Source organism: Myxine glutinosa, chromosome 4 (genome assembly GCF_964187855.1).
Source record: "Myxine glutinosa chromosome 4, kmMyxGlut1.1, whole genome shotgun sequence".
In the NCBI taxonomy this organism is placed as follows: domain Eukaryota; kingdom Metazoa; phylum Chordata; class Myxini; order Myxiniformes; family Myxinidae; genus Myxine; species Myxine glutinosa.
The window spans coordinates 133,466,875-133,485,347 of NC_136264.1; the positions used below are offsets into that span (position 1 = coordinate 133,466,875).

At 47.5% G+C, this 18,473-nt stretch overlaps 2 protein-coding genes across 3 annotated transcripts in view; both read left to right on the forward strand.

The window, feature by feature from the left end:
- Positions 1 to 18,473, forward strand: part of PUS3 (pseudouridine synthase 3) — a 212,365-nt gene that overhangs the window by 133,941 nt on the left and 59,951 nt on the right. The window lies entirely within an intron of this gene.
- The window catches only part of GSTP1 (glutathione S-transferase pi 1), a 78,955-nt gene that overhangs the window by 36,879 nt on the left and 23,603 nt on the right, over positions 1 to 18,473 (forward strand). For both annotated transcript variants that reach the window (XM_078776446.1, XM_068113480.2), the window contains 3 exons: positions 2,380 to 2,489; positions 3,376 to 3,463; positions 15,201 to 15,304. In XM_078776446.1, coding sequence (XP_078632572.1) covers positions 2,380 to 2,489; positions 3,376 to 3,463; positions 15,201 to 15,304 — 302 coding nt within the window. The remainder of the gene's footprint in view (positions 1 to 2,379; positions 2,490 to 3,375; positions 3,464 to 15,200; positions 15,305 to 18,473) is intronic.

Consider the following 18,473-nt stretch of genomic DNA (forward strand, 5'->3'; position numbering starts at 1 on the left):
GTGTCTGACTTTGCAGGCCAGCTTTGATATAATGGTCTGCTGAACTTGCAATGCTCATAAAGGAAGTAGATTGGTGTATTCACTAAATTATCTTTCTGGAGAGATTGTAAGGATGGCAAACATGTCTGGATTAAACAACACCTAACCTGTGTCGGCACGTTTCTTCCGCACGTGATACTTTCAAGATCTGTTCAGAGGGATACAGCAACTACTGGTCTGTTGTTGGGATAGAGTATCATACAGCATAATGTGAAATCATGTGCAAATGGAAGATTGGGGTTTCTGGGGTATGACTGAGGTCAATGAGGGGCATCAGGAACAAAACTGTGTCCAAGACACTTTATTGGGAGAACTCCATCCACAAATGTTCTGTGTAGAGTTGTGCATCAATTGCTTGCATGGAGGAAGGAACTTTGGTGCAGGAGGAGGCCATTCAGACAATCGTACCTGTGCTGCAGCAACCCCAGTATCCATCACCCATCCATGCACAAGCTAACGACAAGTTCTGCCAACATCCCTATACCACTATCTCCAATAAGTACAGGTACCTCTGTAATTACAATTTAAACTTATCCACCCTCTCCACTGCCACCACCTTTCTGGAGAGACCATTGCATGCATTAACCACTCTGACTGAAAGACTTCTACGTTAATACTGTTCTAACTCTCATCTCCTTTACCCTCAAACTATGGCCTCTGTTTCTATAACACTGTCCACTCTGACGAAAACCTCTACTGCACCTATCTTGTCCACACACTTCATTATCTTAAACATCTCCATGAGAGCCCCTCGTAAACACCTCCTTTCTAATGTATAAAGTCCTGTCTCCTTCAGCCGCTCCTTATGGCTGAGTCTAGCTGGTTCTGAAATCTCTCTATGGCAACTATGTTCTTTCTGAGTTGTGGTGACCAAAACTGAACATAATACTACAGATGAGGCCTCACGAAATTCCTGTCGTATTAACACTACCTCTTTTGATTTATAATATTTATCTCCCTACGAAAACAACATTAAAAACCCTATTTGATTTGCTTATAACTGTCTGCTTACCCATCGCCCCCATCCCCTGTATATATTACCTCTCCCATATCATATCCCTCCCATATATGACATGCTCTACGGTTGGCCCTTGCATTCTGTAATACTAATTTTCATTGTTCTTACGCATTCCCCAGCACCTTATATTTACCTCCGCCACTGAAGTTCTTTCTGTTAAACTGCCATCTGCCAATATTATGCCCAATCTATGCAAGTATCAATACTTTCCTGAATCTGATCACACCCCACGCTGCTACCTACCTTATCTCCAAGCTTTGTGTTATCTGCAAATTTAGAAAGCCGACTCTTAACCCCACTATCCAAATCGTTGATGTAAATAATGAATAATAATTGTCCCAGTACTGATGTACCCCATTACTTGTGTTCTCCCAAATAGACATCCACCCATTCACAGCCAACAAATGAAGAAGGCCTTGGAAGGCACAGCCAGAAAGTCTGACAGGGTCGAAAGCCCTTGATATCTCTAGACATTACCTCTTGTTTAAGATGCGTGGCCTCCATTCATTGTTGATAGAGAAGCAGTAACTTGTAGTTAAGAAAATCAGTTTTTGTATTTTTCTTGCGTACAGGATTTATGTTGGCCATCTTCCAAACATATAGAAGGTAGGCTAAGGTGAAGGACAGGCTGAGTAATGCAGACAACGATAAGTGAACTCCCAGTCATGGCAGCACTGAGGCAGCTCTCTATAACTATCCAGTTAACAATGTTTTGACTTTCACAAGAAAATGGTCAGAGTAGCCAAGTGGGACAGAGGTCGAACAGTAGTGGTTGAAGGGAAAGTTAGTCATTGCATAGTAAAACAGGGAAGAAGGAGGACATGCCATTTGCAGAAATGCCGGTTTGGACTGAGCAAGGGTTAGACCCACAGAGGCACAGAAGGTCTTTACAGCATGACTGCCTGTTGTAGAAACATCTTCCAGCCAACTGACATGGTGGCGGATTAAATCACCGCAGATAAAGAGAGTTGGGTGGTTATTAGTAAGGAGTTGATATCGAAAGAGCGGTAATTAGTTGATGATACAGGAATGGCAAGGAGTATATGATCAAGGTACAATGTCCAGCTGATAAGGAAGGTGTTTACAAGGAAGGGACATTAAGGAGTTGACAAAGGAACAGTAAGATGATAACTGTGTTACTCGCTTTGCCAGAACTCTCAACCGGACTTTCAATAAAATGCAAGCTTCTTTTTGTTTTTAATTTTTGTTTTGCTTTCTATTAAAAGAAATAAAGTTGGGAAGACTGTCTTCTGAAAGTATGTGTTAATAAAGTGTTGTGCAAATCCGGTTTTGATGAATCTTTGTGCTTGGTCATGGTTTAGGCCGATGCACTGCAATAAAAATGATATTGAGTGATCAGGGAATGACATGGGAGGATGAAACCTTTTCGTCATTGTCTGAATGGCAAACAAGTGAAACCAAGAAGAAAGCGGTGAGGTATTTCACTTAATACGACACTAAAAGTATTACCTAAAAGTTTATGTTCAACCTTTTATTCTTATCTGTAATATCTTTTAACTGTACGTTTTTCTCATAATCTTGACTGTATTTTTTCATCTCAAAGTTATTTCCTTCAATTCATGTCTGGTTGTAGGTGATGACAATGGCCACAGAGACCTCTGTTGGTTGGTGTCTCCTATTACTCAGATTGAGTAACTTTACCATGTCAGTCGGGAGCGTGTGTGACTTTAGAAACCCAATGGCCACGTGTGTGCCAACTAGTTGACCAGTTAATTTTTGCACTGTTAGAATATTTTATGATGCTAGCAGAGTACCTGCCCTTTGGGCGAACTTGTTCCATGCATGCAACAGTTCGTCTGACACGACCTTTATGTGGGCGGTGTTTCGGCAACTGATAGCTGCCTCAATTGCTCCCGGGAATTAAAAAAAACTAAAAAAAACCCGGGTTATGTGCATGAAGCAAAACCACGCCTACTCGTAATTCAAAACACCTCACTGCACTGGAAAACGTGGGGACAGGAATACTAGACTGTAAAGGGTGGGACATGTGATACTGTCTCCCGCCAGGAGGTGGCGCTACATGATACACATTTGCATAGAGAATTGGCATCACTTCCTCCCTCCCCCTCAAGACCACCAGCAAAGATAAAACGTCCCTATACACGAATTGGAGTCATGCTGATCATTTGTAGCAAGTCTGCATGTAATCAGCCCAGAACTGTAGGAGCAGTGGCGCAACACACAAACAAACAAACACCGGTCTGTGAATTATAGTAAGGATAATGTTTACGCTGTTGGAATACCTGGAGGAGTATCTCCTACTATTCAATGTAACATGTTGTCATCTGGGGTTGCAGGCATTTGGACAGCTGCCAGCATTTACCGATGGAGACTTCACAATGTACCAGTCCAACGCTATTTTACGTTATCTCGCCCGCAAGTTTGGTATGAATTACACCGAGTGGTACTGTACTGTTACAGTACCAACATCTGGTATCAGCACTACTTTACACACCAACATCTTGATTACACTCAAATCTCATCTAAATGCTAAAGTTCTTCTTCTTCAATCATTATTATCTTCTATCTTCTTCTTCTTCTATATATATATATATATATATATATTGTTACAGACGCGGTTGTGGATGTTGGTTTACCGAGCGGTTTGGTATGACCGCGTCTGCACGTTTACCCGATTATACTCGAACGTTTGCCGAGTCGCGCTACGCTAAATCAATTGAGGAAAAGGACACAACGGCTGGGTTAAAATGACACGACACCAAGGGTTCAGTTCTCAAGACCTCCGGAGGAGGTTATAATATTGCGGAAGGTCAGATTACAGGGATGAGAGAGACAGCATAGTAAGGTAGGCACTTAATTACGGTCTTATAATAGCCCCGACAGACGACAGATAAACAGGACAAAACTGACTCACACGGGGATTGATGGCAAGGAAAGCGGGTAGTCGATGGCTCAAGGTGCACCTTGGCTCAGGGACAGACTTGACCCGGTCCGGTCCAGTAGATGCGGGGAGGTCGCTCAGCGCTCGGAGGTCGCGACTTGTCGTTTCAAGCTGGGGGCGCATCTGATCTCCCATCCGGTAAGTCGCTGCGTATATCCGGCGGGGAGTGACACGCCCTCGGCTCGTTAGCTCCGCCCCAGATGGAATCGGCCCGCCGCTTCTCACTGGCTGCGGGGGGTTACCGGGCTCCGCCCCCGACGAGGAGCTGACAGCCAGCCCCTTCGTGGTAACCCCGTGGAGCGCATGGGCAATGGCGGCTAACCGAGCCGGAGTGAGGACGCACACTCCCCGCGCCGCGCCCCTCTGTTGTTGTAGTTGTTGTTGTAGTTGTTGTTGTAGTTGTTGTTGTAGTTGTTGTTGTAGTTGTTGTGGTTGTTGTTGTAGTTGTTGTTGTAGTTGTTGCATGGGGAAGATGGGAGGAGGTATGGGGAGGTCCTAAACTCACTACTGGTGCCATACGATCACATTCTGGTGCAACGAAGAGTCAGAATTAATGGAAACGAGTCCTTAACTGACATAGACTAAGCATAACTAGCAAGATGTCCGAAAGTTGTCTACGTGAGATGCGGTGGACCTGGGCACGACATTTAATGGGGGAAAAAGGGGAAGGTCGGTTCTACAGAGTGTTGTTTACAGACAATGGGACTAGGGAATGGGGGATTGGGGATAGTTGGGGAGTATTGGGGAAATAGGGGAATATTTACAAGCAGATATGGAGGCCAAATGCCATATCCGCAACATTGCACCCTTCTCTACCCTCGGGGCGTCCCGACCCGATAAATTTTTACCTATTTTAGTGTGGCACTCAGATGTAGTTCCCTCTACTATTAACTCTACCCTGAGTGCGACAGTTTTACAGATATTCACAAATGAGTAAATATGTCCCCCTGCAACGTTGCACCCTTCTCCTCACAGAAACACGCCCACAGGATAACCGAATCGCGGAAAGAATTCACAAACTAAACATACAGCCGGTAGGGAGCATTATTTACACAAGACTACGCTGATATTTACACTACGATCCAGGACCTGTTTTTGGAGGAACACATGCAGATGTTAGGCATAGAGAGAGCACGCATGCCAGCATCGATACACCAACCCACGAGTGCTCTGTGGCCTTACGGCCTTTAATAACGTGCAGAGCACCCCTTCCCAGCACCAAAAGCACCACCCCATCACACAGTCAGCACCATCCGGTGCACCAATAAAGTGTCTATAAATCACGGTGGTGTCGCAGCCGGCCGATGTTCTGCCGCTGGTCTTGCCTTCATGTGGTGCACTTTGCCTTCTTACTTCTTTCAAAAATAAAGAAAGGCGCCAACCGCGTCCATTTCTTTATTGTGGCCGTCAGGGGGCCAACTATAAGTGGTTCACCTGTATGGCATAGGTGCCACGTTGACCCATAGGTCCATCCACGGGTGGTGCTTGGCCGCAAAAGAACTGCGGTCCATGGTGGGCGGCCACAAACATTGCGGTCCATATGGTGTATCGATCCAGGCAGCAAGCAGCGAAAGTGCAGGCCCACAACTGCGGAGCCAGCACCTCTCTCTCCTCTCTCTCTGCCCCAAAGCCAGATCCTCGGAGGTGGGAGACAAAAGAAGAAGACAAGTGAGTAAGGTGGTAAGGGCGCAAAAGTGCACGCAATATAAGATGATGCACACTGGGGGCACATGGGAACCAGGTGAGACAGGTACGTTCCTACCGTACGCCCCCCCCCCCCCCACCAGGTAACCTACATGGCCCCTCCCTTACCCCTTACTGTATCCACAAAACACAACACTACCCATAAACATCTACTTTACAAATCAACAAACGTCCCTACTGTCTTCCCCGTTCCTCCCATAAACCAAATTCGTCTTCTCTCCCTCCTAACCAATCAAATTTGCCATTTTCAACTCAACATCATAATTTGTCATCACCAATTCATCATCAGTCCCTCCTAAGGAGGGAGAGATGGAATCACCCCAATGTCTCATCCACGTCGTGATGCGTCTCACAAATCCAACAGCAATTCTCATTTCCTGCACACAGAACAAAGAAAACACAGGTGTGGAGTCATCATCACCACAGGTAAGTGGCTGCGTATGGTGCGACAGGTTCATCAATCCTAACTATTTCCTAAATGACTTTAACAACTTTACATTACCCGGGGTCTTTCTCCTGCCAAACCATTGGCCCTCTTACACTATGGGTTCTAAAAACCAATTCCCATTGAGCAAACTGTGGTGCTTTTCAATTTGGGGTCTCACTCCCCCGATTCATCTCCCGGTGCCCTCGCACAATTTCTGGGCCGCGACGTGTACCTCTCCCAGCGGGTCTACCCACCTGCACACCCCCACCACTGCAGTTGCCTCCGAGCTTACCTGCTCCTTACCCTAACCTAACTACCTGGGGAAGGCCCTCTGGCGCTCTCCCCACTCGGTGCCCTCTCTGGCACTGGGCTGCCCGATCCACACCCGGGATCCTCAGGCACCCACTCACAACTACCGGCTCCCAGAGCCCACCTGCGGCCTCACCTGGCCGACATCCTCACAGTGGTGGAGTGCCCAACCAACTACACACACTAACAGGCTACACGCCCAGCCATTTCCACAACACTAATGCACCCGTCCACAATACCATTCTGTCACCCGCACCACAGATGCCAATATCCAACCACAATTTACCTGTACCCTCTACCTAACACTTACACTACCCGCCCCGGGTATCCGTGATGGGGGTCCACTCTTCCCCCATTCACACCTTCGCACCATGCACACCACTCCGTACCACTTACTCCAACTCTCTCCACACACCTGTACTTGCACACCTGGGCTCTCACACCTGGTGCCACCTGCACCCTTCTCTCCCCAAGCGCATTCGCGCTGATCCACAACACTCACTACTCACACACTGCTCCACACACCTGTCCAGTTGCACACCTGTGCAATCACACCTGTTCAATTCTCACACACACGGCATCATCTCAGCTAACTACTCCCTTCTGAAACTTGCGCTTCCCAGTCGTCCCTTTAAACTATTTCGCTCCCACGTCATTATCAACCACCCTAATCTACCTGCGTCCCCACTACAGGTATCAGTCACTAACTAAACTTAACGTTACCTAATGTCATCTTCGCTAGATCCCTATCAATATCCTAACCCACCCGGGCTAGTTTTCACTGCCATACACCCCATAAGCTATTGCTCCTTTGCCCCCCCACATGGGAAGGGTGGCAAGGATGCCAGCCTTACCCACCGGGCCCATCGCTCACTACCAATTTTGCACATCAAATTTCAACAAATTAAAAATTTGCCAATCACTACCCATCATCTGCCAATCACTACTGCCAATCCCTTGCCAATCATCAAATTTTGTTTTTCTCTAATTTTGGGTCCAAAACACTAACCTCATCACCCAGTCTACTCACTAATGCCTCTCGGTGCCGCCAATTCCTGTCCAAAGCCCGGCTTCGTAAAGCCAAGCCATGAATGCGGGTTGTTCTGTGCCAGCGGCTGGATGCGTCCGGCACTCGGTGCAGGGACGGAGGTTTACCCGGGCCGAGATCCCACGCACCATCTCGGCACGGAGCCATCCCATGGCTCGATCTCGACCTGCCGGAATGCCTCAACAAAAAGTGGTCGCCATGACGACCCTTCCTATCCAGCCGCCCGCTCCGCCTAGTGGAGCACGGACGCGGCCGTTCAAAGCGAGGCCCAGCACGCACCGAGGGCCCGATTCGGCTAAAAGTCGCTCTAACCTCTAAACCGGTTACCGTCGATGCTTCACCTGGACGCTTACACCCCGCAGCCCGTTCCTTGCTCACACATCCAGCCGTTTCCATGCTCCTCGTACCTTTCCTTACACACCCAGGTACACCCATTCCACTCACAGCCTTGGTCACACACCTGACCACCGAACACTTTGGCACACATTCGTTGGTCGCACACCTCACCAACACACCTCTTCGCGCCCCCTCCTCTGTGACAATCACAGGTGTGCTCTCATTCGCACACCCAACCACGTGCCTCACTACCAATTCCAGCGTGCATTCCCACTCACGCTCTACCATTCCAGGTGTGCTTCCTTTCTCACCTGTCACAACCAACTCACGCTCCGTGTCACTCTCACTACTCTCACCTCCATTCTTGACAGCGCACTCACCCTTACTCTTGACAGCGCACTCTTTCCTCATGCACCTGTCCGTTACACACCTTTCTCGCACACACTCCCGTTACACACCTTTCTCGCGCACACTCTCCCGTTACACCCTCTGTAACACTCACCACAGGCGTGCATTCTTCCTTGCCTTTGACAGCGCACTCTTTCCCCATGCACCTGTCCGTCACACACCTTTCTCGTGCACACTCCTGCGCACACTCTCCCGTCACACCCTCTGTAACACTTACCACACCGCGCTTCCATGTGCTCCCTCGCACACGCGCTACGACCGACTCATTCTCGCCAGCACCCTCACTCCTTGGCACGCACTTTTTCCTCACACACCCCAGAGTCGGACTTTCTCGCACACCTCCTTTTTCGCACACCAGACCTGTCGCACACTTCACCAACGGCCTCTCACGAACACCCGGGTCCATCTCGACCCCCAAGCTTCTTAAATCCCCTGGCGCATCATACGCACGACCATATTGGTCACCACTTACACCGGGTCCTCTTCCTCTTCGCTTCTCCTCCATCACCTGCGAATCCCTCATCCGGTTAATGAGCACATCATCACGATCCAAACACAGACTTTGGACCAATTCTTTTATCTCCTCTTTTATCTCTTTCTTATCCCCTCTCCGTCGCTTCTTAATTTTGCTCACCCCTTCTTCCACTTCTTCTAATTTCTGCTTCACCTCCTTTATTCCCCGGTACGTCTCCTCAAGCTCGTCCTCCAAGGCTACCTTGACCGTTTCCATGTGCGTCCTCACCTGCCGGTCCTTCGTCTCCATTACCTCTACCACCTCGTCCAACCTCGCTGTCAGTCCCTCACGTACCATCTGACATTCCCTCTTCGTCGCTATCAAGTCATTTTTAATTTCTTTTTGTGTCGCCTTTAACCCTCCTAATACCGCAGTGTTCCTTTGAACCTGCTCCACTAACTCCGTCTGTCCCACCGTCAGCTGCTCCACCTCCTGCGTCAGGTCCTCTATGCCCCCTTGTAACTTTACAGTCCCCTTTCTCACCTCCTTCTCCATGTGCTCCTTACAGTGCCTCACCTCCTCGCGCACTCCTCCGACCTCCTCACTCACACCTCTTCTGATCTCCTCTCCCATCACTTGCATCTCCTGCCCAGATGCCACCCTCATCTGCTCCATTTCCTCCCTGTGAGCATCCAGTTTGGTTTCTACCCCCATTCTGACCCCCTCTATCTGCTGCCCCATTTGTTTAACTTCCCTTTCCGCTTGGTCCCTCATGTCCCTCAATTTGCCTTCCATCCTGTTTTCTAACCCCTCTAACCCCTTTTGCATCCCTTCCATTTGATTCTCTTGAGCGGCCATTCTGTTTTCTACCCCCATTAACCCATTTCTCACCTCTTTTATCCCGTTGTCTAACCCCTCAAAATTAATGTCTAACTTCCCAAATTTCTTGTCTAACTCTTCAAAATTATTGTCTAACTTCCCAAATTTCTTGTCTAATCCCTTAAAATTATTGTCTAACCCCTCACCGGTACCCCTCGCTTCGTCCCTCATTACCCCCATTTGGCTCTCCAATCGCTCACCCTGAGCATCCATCCGGTTCCCCATTACCCCCATTTGGCCTTCCAATCGCTCACCCTGCAGGTTGAGGGACGCCTGCATTTGTACCATAAATTGCTCCATGAGGGCCTGCATTTGGGCCATCCCCCCCACTTGTGCAGCGGGTGCGGCCGCCGTAGCAATGTGCGAGGCGCCATTTTGTGCGCCCGCAACGTCGGGCGCAACGACGCTATTTTGTGCGTCTGCTACCCTCACTGCTTCGCTCTCCTTATGTCCCTCTATTTGGTCCTGGATCGACCCTGCCTCACTCTCCTCTACCGGACCCCAGCTGTCTTGATCCGCCATAGCGCGACTTTCAAAATTCGGGTTTTTATTTTCGTAAAACAAAATCAAATTTCGCCGTTATAATTTCGAGCGCGGGAAACGCGCTCCGGATCGAATTCTACCTCCCAACACCAATTGTTACCCTAGTGGTACAATTGGTGTTCCAAAATTTGGGCCTAATAAATTTAGTCCCAGGTCCGAATCCGACACTCCTGACACCAATTGTTACAGACGCGGTTGTGGATGTTGGTTTACCGAGCGGTTTGGTATGACCGCGTCTGCACGTTTACCCGATTATACTCGAACGTTTGCCGAGTCGCGCTACGCTAAATCAATTGAGGAAAAGGACACAACGGCTGGGTTAAAATGACACGACACCAAGGGTTCAGTTCTCAAGACCTCCGGAGGAGGTTATAATATTGCGGAAGGTCAGATTACAGGGATGAGAGAGACAGCATAGTAAGGTAGGCACTTAATTACGGTCTTATAATAGCCCCGACAGACGACAGATAAACAGGACAAAACTGACTCACACGGGGATTGATGGCAAGGAAAGCGGGTAGTCGATGGCTCAAGGTGCACCTTGGCTCAGGGACAGACTCGACCCGGTCCGGTCCAGTAGATGCGGGGAGGTCGCTCAGCGCTCGGAGGTCGCGACTTGTCGTTTCAAGCTGGGGGCGCATCTGATCTCCCATCCGGTAAGTCGCTGCGTATATCCGGCGGGGAGTGACACGCCCTCGGCTCGTTAGCTCCGCCCCAGATGGAATCGGCCCGCCGCTTCTCACTGGCTGCGGGGGGTTACCGGGCTCCGCCCCTGACGAGGAGCTGACAGCCAGCCCCTTCGTGGTAACCCCGTGGAGCGCATGGGCAATGGCGGCTAACCGAGCCGGAGTGAGGACGCACACTCCCCGCGCCGCGCCCCTCTGTTGTTGTAGTTGTTGTTGTAGTTGTTGTTGTAGTTGTTGTTGTAGTTGTTGTGGTTGTTGTTGTAGTTGTTGTTGTAGTTGTTGTTGCATGGGGAAGATGGGAGGAGGTATGGGGAGGTCCTAAACTCACTACTGGTGCCATACGATCACATTCTGGTGCAACGAAGAGTCAGAATTAATGGAAACGAGTCCTTAACTGACATAGACTAAGCATAACTAGCAAGATGTCCGAAAGTTGTCTACGTGAGATGCGGTGGACCTGGGCACGACATTTAATGGGGGAAAAAGGGGAAGGTCGGTTCTACAGAGTGTTGTTTACAGACAATGGGACTAGGGAATGGGGGATTGGGGATAGTTGGGGAGTATTGGGGAAATAGGGGAATATTTACAAGCGGATATGGAGGCCAAATGCCATATCCGCAACAATATATATAATATATATATATATATAAAATAAAGTTTTTGTTTGTTTGTTTGTCTGCACGCGCTAATCTCCTGAACAGTGAAAGATAGGAGGAAATCTCTGGGAAAAAAAATGTCGGGTCGGGCCCCTGGAAGGTTATAGGCGAAGTGGCGAGGCCGCCTCGGCCGGGCTGGGCCCATTTCGCAAAAAATCTTCTTCTTCTTTCAAAATTCTCTTGAAGTAGGCTACAACTTATGCACTTAAAGGAATATCTGACTGATTGCAACACACCACACGCTTTCAAAATTCTCTCTCGCGGGTCCCGACAGAAGAAAGAACAAGGAATCGTTGAGCACTTGCTGATACTGGGCTCGCGTCAGACCTATGTACAGAAGATTAAATTCATTCAAAAAGAACCCGGGCAACGCCGGGTGTATTCAGCTTGTTGATAATAATAATATCTATATATTAATATGCTTGTTTGTCCGTCCGTCCATCTGTGTGTGACATTGTTCCACCCATTGGTTGGATAGCTTGCCTAACTCCACCCACAATTTCAAGCTGATGGAAAATCATATGGCTGCAATTGTTGGTGCTTACTGCTATGTGAAGCCAAAGCCATCTTCGGAGCTGGCATATTTACAATCGCCATGGCCTCAAATAAGTTTTACCATCAGCGGAAAACAACCAAAGTGATCGTTGAAAGGAAGTCAAAAGGCATCAGGGATCTTGTGAAGATAGGCCTTAGCGATCGAGACAGAGGTCTGTTGCCTTATATACTGTAGCTTATGCACTGCCCAAATTACTATGTGGTATTCTCTCAAGCACGGCTTAAACCCATGTCATTATAAGGGCCTTTGTCCGAGGACAATATTTACTTTTAACGATGTGTATGCAGTATATGTGCCATGAAGAAGATAATTGGTTTTGGGTCGTTTATTGGCACAATTAACCTACTCGTGGTCACATATATTTTCCATATATCTCACGGAATTGTGAGTTGGACAGATGACTGTGATGAGCCATGACATGTAGGAGCTGTCTCAATTGCGGGTTTCTGTGATGTCGGTGATGGAGTGATATGGGAGGGGCAAGCGTTAAATATTCTGCTGTTTTGATGTGGAATGCTCGTTTGCTTTTATGAGTCGGAGGAGGATGAGGAGAGGTGGACATAGTCGAGTTTGGGAGGGGGAGACAAAATATGTGACAGAGGTAGGAGGTTGAGGACTTTTGGAGGGTGTGAGGGGGTCGAGGAGCTGTGGTTGGGGGGGTGGGGGGTGGGTAAGAGGTTGGGGAAAGGGTCTGAAGACTTGAAGTGTGGAGGGGATTGATGCCTTAGAAGTTATGATTATGGTTAAAATAATACAAGTTGGGTCACTCAATGAAGATCTGGTTACTTAGACTTTAGCAAACGATCACATAGATTGATGTTTAAAGCAGTAGAAATGAGAGCAATTTGACTGTGTCACAAATATGCCCCCACGTCCCTGCCCATGTCAACGGGTAGATGCCCTCGTTTATTGTCCTGAAAAGAAACAAGTTTGATTTTAATCCCTTCACCTGTTCTCAAGTATCACATTTTTACCAGACATGACAGATTTCACATCGATCGGTGAAGCAGTTTTGGAGAAGCAGGTTTTTTAAATATCAGCTTTCAAGCTAATATGGCTGTCAAAAAAGCATGTGCCATATGACATCAAAAATGTACACTCTGCATATGTTTGGGTAGGGGATCAAGTTTGTGAAGTTTTGTGTTGATCGGATAAGGTTCGTTTTTCTATCCAAGATGGCTGCCAAACCACGTGACCTACGATGTCATCTTTTCCATTCAGCGGTTTCCGAGAAATATATATTTAATTATTTGCATTTAACCCAAGATGGCTGCCATACCACGTGACCTATGACGTTACAATTATCATAAAAACATTCTACATGGGTGTCACTCCTACGCTGAAAGTTTCGTCTCATTCAGACATGTGGTTGCTGAGAAAACGAGGTTTAGCCCATAAGGACGGACGGACAACCCCAAAACAGAATGCCTCCGGCCACCTTCGGGGGGCGAAGGCATAAACATAGGGGCAATAACCCTGGCACTCACCTGGTATAATAAACAGTATATTGTACCAACTTTAGTTATTTTAAACCAATTTCAATGGTTGCTAGAAGACAGGGCAGCATGGAGAATCATATTAACATAATCATAAGACTTTAAACAAACAAAAAAATACCTATTTTGGGTGACGGACCCCATCCCCCCTCCCCCAACCCCATATACCTCCTAAGACCCCAATTTTTCTAATGCCTTGAATAAACATTGGTACATCATGGTTGATTAAGGTTGTGGTGAAGTTTCATCGAAATCGTGTGTGTAGTTTCAGAAAGAAAGCAAATACCTATTTTGGGGGGTCAAACCTGGACCCACTTTGACCCCCGTAGACCACCTTAGACTTTGATTTTCTTAGTGCCGTGAACAAACGTTAGTCACAACACAACAAATATAATTTGTGCCAAATTTGGTCGCAATCCCATTGGTGGTTTCGGAGAAGACATTTCAAGTGTTTACAGACTGACGGACGGATAACGCGCCATCGCATAAGCTCCCCTGAACTTCGGTCCAGGTGAACTAAAAAGTTAACCTGTGAGTACAACACAGCAATGTTGGGTCAAATTACCTAATTTCCTTCTTTGGGGTCATTTTCTCCTCGGTCTCATTTTGTGTTTTTTTTGGGGGGGGGGGGGTTTTACCTCCGCCACCAATAGTGGACGGAGGTTATGTTGACACCCGTTTGTCTGACTGTCTATTTGTCTGACTTTGTCTGTGAGCAGGATATCTCAAAAAGTTATGGACGGATTCAGACGTAACTTGGTGGACAGGTTGGGTGTTTGACAAGGACGAATTGATTCGATTTTGTTGAATATCCAAATATGGATCTGGATACCATAGTTTGCAAGTGATTCTTCACCATTGAGAGATTGGGCCAGAAACGATATACCGTAGAGCATGATATTTCAAAACGTTGTGGATGGATTCGGTCGAAACGTGGTGGAAGAGTTGGGTCGGTGACAAGAACAAGCCAATTCGATTTTTGTTAAGGTTCGGATGCAGATCCGGCTTATCGGTAGGCTACAAAATATAAACTGTTCCTTCTGGTGGAGGTACGTGCTCAACCGAGTGTCGTTGCAGTTTTTCCGATTTTCACACACACACACACACACACACACACACACACACACACACACACACACACACACACACACACTTTCCTTTGGGGTGGAGGAGTTTGTGGCCATGACGTGACCTTGGATACCCCCCATTATTATGCAAGCAAATGTACACTAATACTTCCTTGATGGCCTCAATTAATCTCACTTTGTGGTGTTAGCCGGGGAACGTTTTTGTCTCTCTTATTACCCGGCTGTCCAGACTTGGGTAGGAATTCATGATTTGTTCAAAATGCCAGAAATAACTTGCCTACTTTTTGTGAAAGACACCATGGGATCTTTAACGTCCAACAATGCTCCCCAGTCCCCAGTGCAAGCAAATGTCCTTAGGCTTAACGTCCTTCTGAGGGACAGCGCACACCTTGTGTTGTCTCCTCCTGCCTGGGAAACACCAGGTTGGGGCAGGATTCAAACCCAGGCTTGGCAGCTTAAAGTTGAGTGTGCATACTTCTTCGCTGTCTTGCTAGCCTTGCTTAAGCAATAATCATAAATGATAAGTCTATGGTGAAATGGCTTGTTGCATGGATGAGACATTTACTGTTTTTAAGGGGTAGAAGTGATTCCAACTTGAGATTGTGAATATTCCCGTGTTGTTGTAATCAGACTTGTATGGTTCAAACGACAAGGATGCTGCATTGATCGACATGCTGAATGATGGAGTTGAGGACCTGAGAATGAAATACCTGAAAATGATCTACACTAACTATGTGAGTGTCCATGTCGAACATTTTTCTTTATTCCAATCCCTGTCTTCCACGATGACGTGTAAGAGTGCAATTACAGGTTCACCTGCATTCTTTGTTTGAAAGTATTTCAAAGTAAAAAGAAGTCGAGGAAATCATGTTTCAAGGTATTTCCCAACGCCATGTATGAGTGTGGTAATGGTTGCATCAGTGTGGTAATACCTTACTGCTGGAAGAATAGTGTCGCGCGACCGCCTTTGATTAATATCAGGCGGTCACGGATGCCGATTGCGAAGGCCTTAACCCCTGAGGCGAAAACTCATTGGCGGACTCCAGAACCAAAAAGCTACACCAAAGCGCGCGGGAGGGAAGGGAGCGGCGAGACCCCCGCAGTCTTACCTGTTCTCGGGGCGTCTCCAATGCTGCTGTAATTTAAATAAATCCCACGGAAAACTGCGTTCAGGAATATATACAGAAAATAATACAAGGGTTTATTCAAATAAAAGCAAGGACAGGAAAATACGCACCAATAATAAAATAAGGTGACTAAATTGGGATCCCACACACTGACTTCAGAAACAAGAACAAAGGAATGGAATACGAAAGAAAATGTCTCGTCGTGTAAAGTGTAAACGCGGAGCTCGGGCTTATCTGGTCTTTGTCGTCTTCAGTGTAACACGGCCCCGCGGCCCTCTCCGTCCGCCTCCGAGCACCACCAGGCCTCGTCGGTTCAACGGCACACCACAAGGTCCCTCGCTCCAAAGGTCCAACGCAAGGCTGCGCGAAGCAAGCGAACTCCACTCGGGCTGCCGGCCGGGACTAAAGCTGCTCGAGCTGTAACTCTCCACTCGACCAGGGACAGGACTCTCCAAACTCGGGATCGCACCGGGACTGCCAACTCAAGCCCTGAACTGCGAACCGAACTGCCACGCAACTGCTCTGAACCAACTCGTGCTGCGCAACTCTCCACACCCAGACTTGCGTTCGGCGCTCGCTGATCTCTCCTCTCGAACCAACAACCGCCAACCAACTCCTGCGCAACTCACTCTCCACACCCAGACTCCTGCCGCGCCTCGTATCACTCCGCGGCGGTGACGTCAGCCTTGGCGCACCACCCAATCAGTGGCCTCCACCGGATCTCCAGCTTCGCTCAGGCCCACGCCCCCCCCCCCCTGCACCTCCCAACCTCGCTCCCTACTCCGTGGTCATGGCGCATGGCAATCGAGGTGGATAGGCCTGTCGGAGGTGTAAATGGCGGCGGCCATGCGGCGGTGTCCTGGCCTGGTTTCCTTCTGCCAGTTCTCTTTCACAGTCATGTCAGGGAAGGGCATTATTTAGTGTTGCGCTAAGGATCCGTCGGAATGTCTATGTTGGTCTGCAGTGCCAAAAGGGACAAAGGTTTGGCTAACCAGGTGAGGACACACAGGGGCTCTACTCTTTAATCCCTAACTCTACTGAACACACGAACCTCCTGGTAGATTCACAAGTATACTGCTTACCCGACAAAACGCCTACACATGAAGAACTTATTACAGGTAGTTTTCCTTACCGCGACACCTCGAAGCATGTTACCTATTCAGATCTAGCTGCTCTACATATCACTGCCCCACCAGACATAACAATAGGAATGTTTCGGACGGATATGCAATCATTTCTGTTTACACATTCTCATCATTTGGAAAGCTGATGCTCCAATTGAGTGACAATCCAAAACTATGAGGAAGTGAAGATTTCAACGAGCTGGAAATCACTCTGTTGGTGATGTATCTGCACTACAGAAGGGATGGTTATATTCCAAGCCCACCTGCATTCTGGTCAAATGAGAAGTTATTTTGAACCCCCATCTCCCACTCCACTCCACTCCCTCCACACGCCACATTCCTTGGAGCTTATTTAATTTCAGGGGTGTGAAGGAATCATGGCTTCCTCACATCCAATAATGATATACAGCTCTGCTGCAAAACCATTCGTAGTGATGTAACAATTACCCCAACTCAACTATGCAACATGGGACATGTTTGTGGAGTTTGCAACACCTGGTTGCACATGAATATGTTCATTGTCCGTTCCGGATTTCCTATTGATTTGTAAACCCTTTTCACCATTCAAACACTCTTTGGTGTGAGAAAAACATATCGCCGAACTGCACAGCTCTTCTCCTGTAATTTCCAGCTGCTGTGACATTTTCGATCATTAGGATGTTCATTAAACCATGCCATCCCCCAACACCGTTCACCGCCATATTGAAAATACCCAGAATGCTTTGCACAGCTGTGATGCCAGATGCTACCGCTACCGCTCCACAAAATTTTGGCGATGCCATTCCTTTATGATTGCCGAGTAATAAGTGCCAGTTAACCTTAAACCACCCATGCCGAATGGCTCATCTCGATTTAATATTTGATTACTACCAGTTTAATATTCACCTGTGAATACCTGTTATCTATTAAATTATCTATTTAGTTATCTATTTATTAATTATCTATTAAATTAGTTATCTATTAAATTTAGCTCTTTCACGAGCCTCGATCTTGTATACAAAAAAAAAGAAAAATGCATGCACATTGCAAGGAAGTAAAATCGTCCATATCTGCATACGTAATAAATGACTCCTCTCCACAGTTTAGTCTTTTCTTGTCGGTTTGCAGGGGCTTCCCCAAGGTCTTCAACCATAGCGTATCATCAAAATAATGTTCAGAGCTCATCGGTTCAGTTAGGATGGAACTTAATACCGTCATGTCTGTAGCTAGTGAAGACCAGCCTTGGACAAATAGCCGAACCAGCTTTAACTCCGAGGCGAACAAGCCGAAGATGGTTATTTTATCACACGCGGGATGGAAGGAAGCGAAGTGCTTACCTGAACAGAAGCACACGGGTTTAATCCGGAACCCACAATAAATAAAGCGACAAAGGGAAACCACATACTGGGGAAAACGAACCTTAATCCCTAACTAGTTAACACAGCTTCACCCCTCGTGTGAAGATGCACAAACAATCTTAAGCTCCAGTTTCCCTACTTAAATACATCAAGATGTCTCCTATGCGTCCACGGTCCATGCTGTATCTATACAATCCTATATTTCTACGGTATTCCATCATCTACCCCCACAAACGTAACAACCGCCCCTTTCACCCCCCTCCCGGAACCGTAGCTCCTACAAGGTTCAATGCAGGCATTACCATTCCAGCCTTA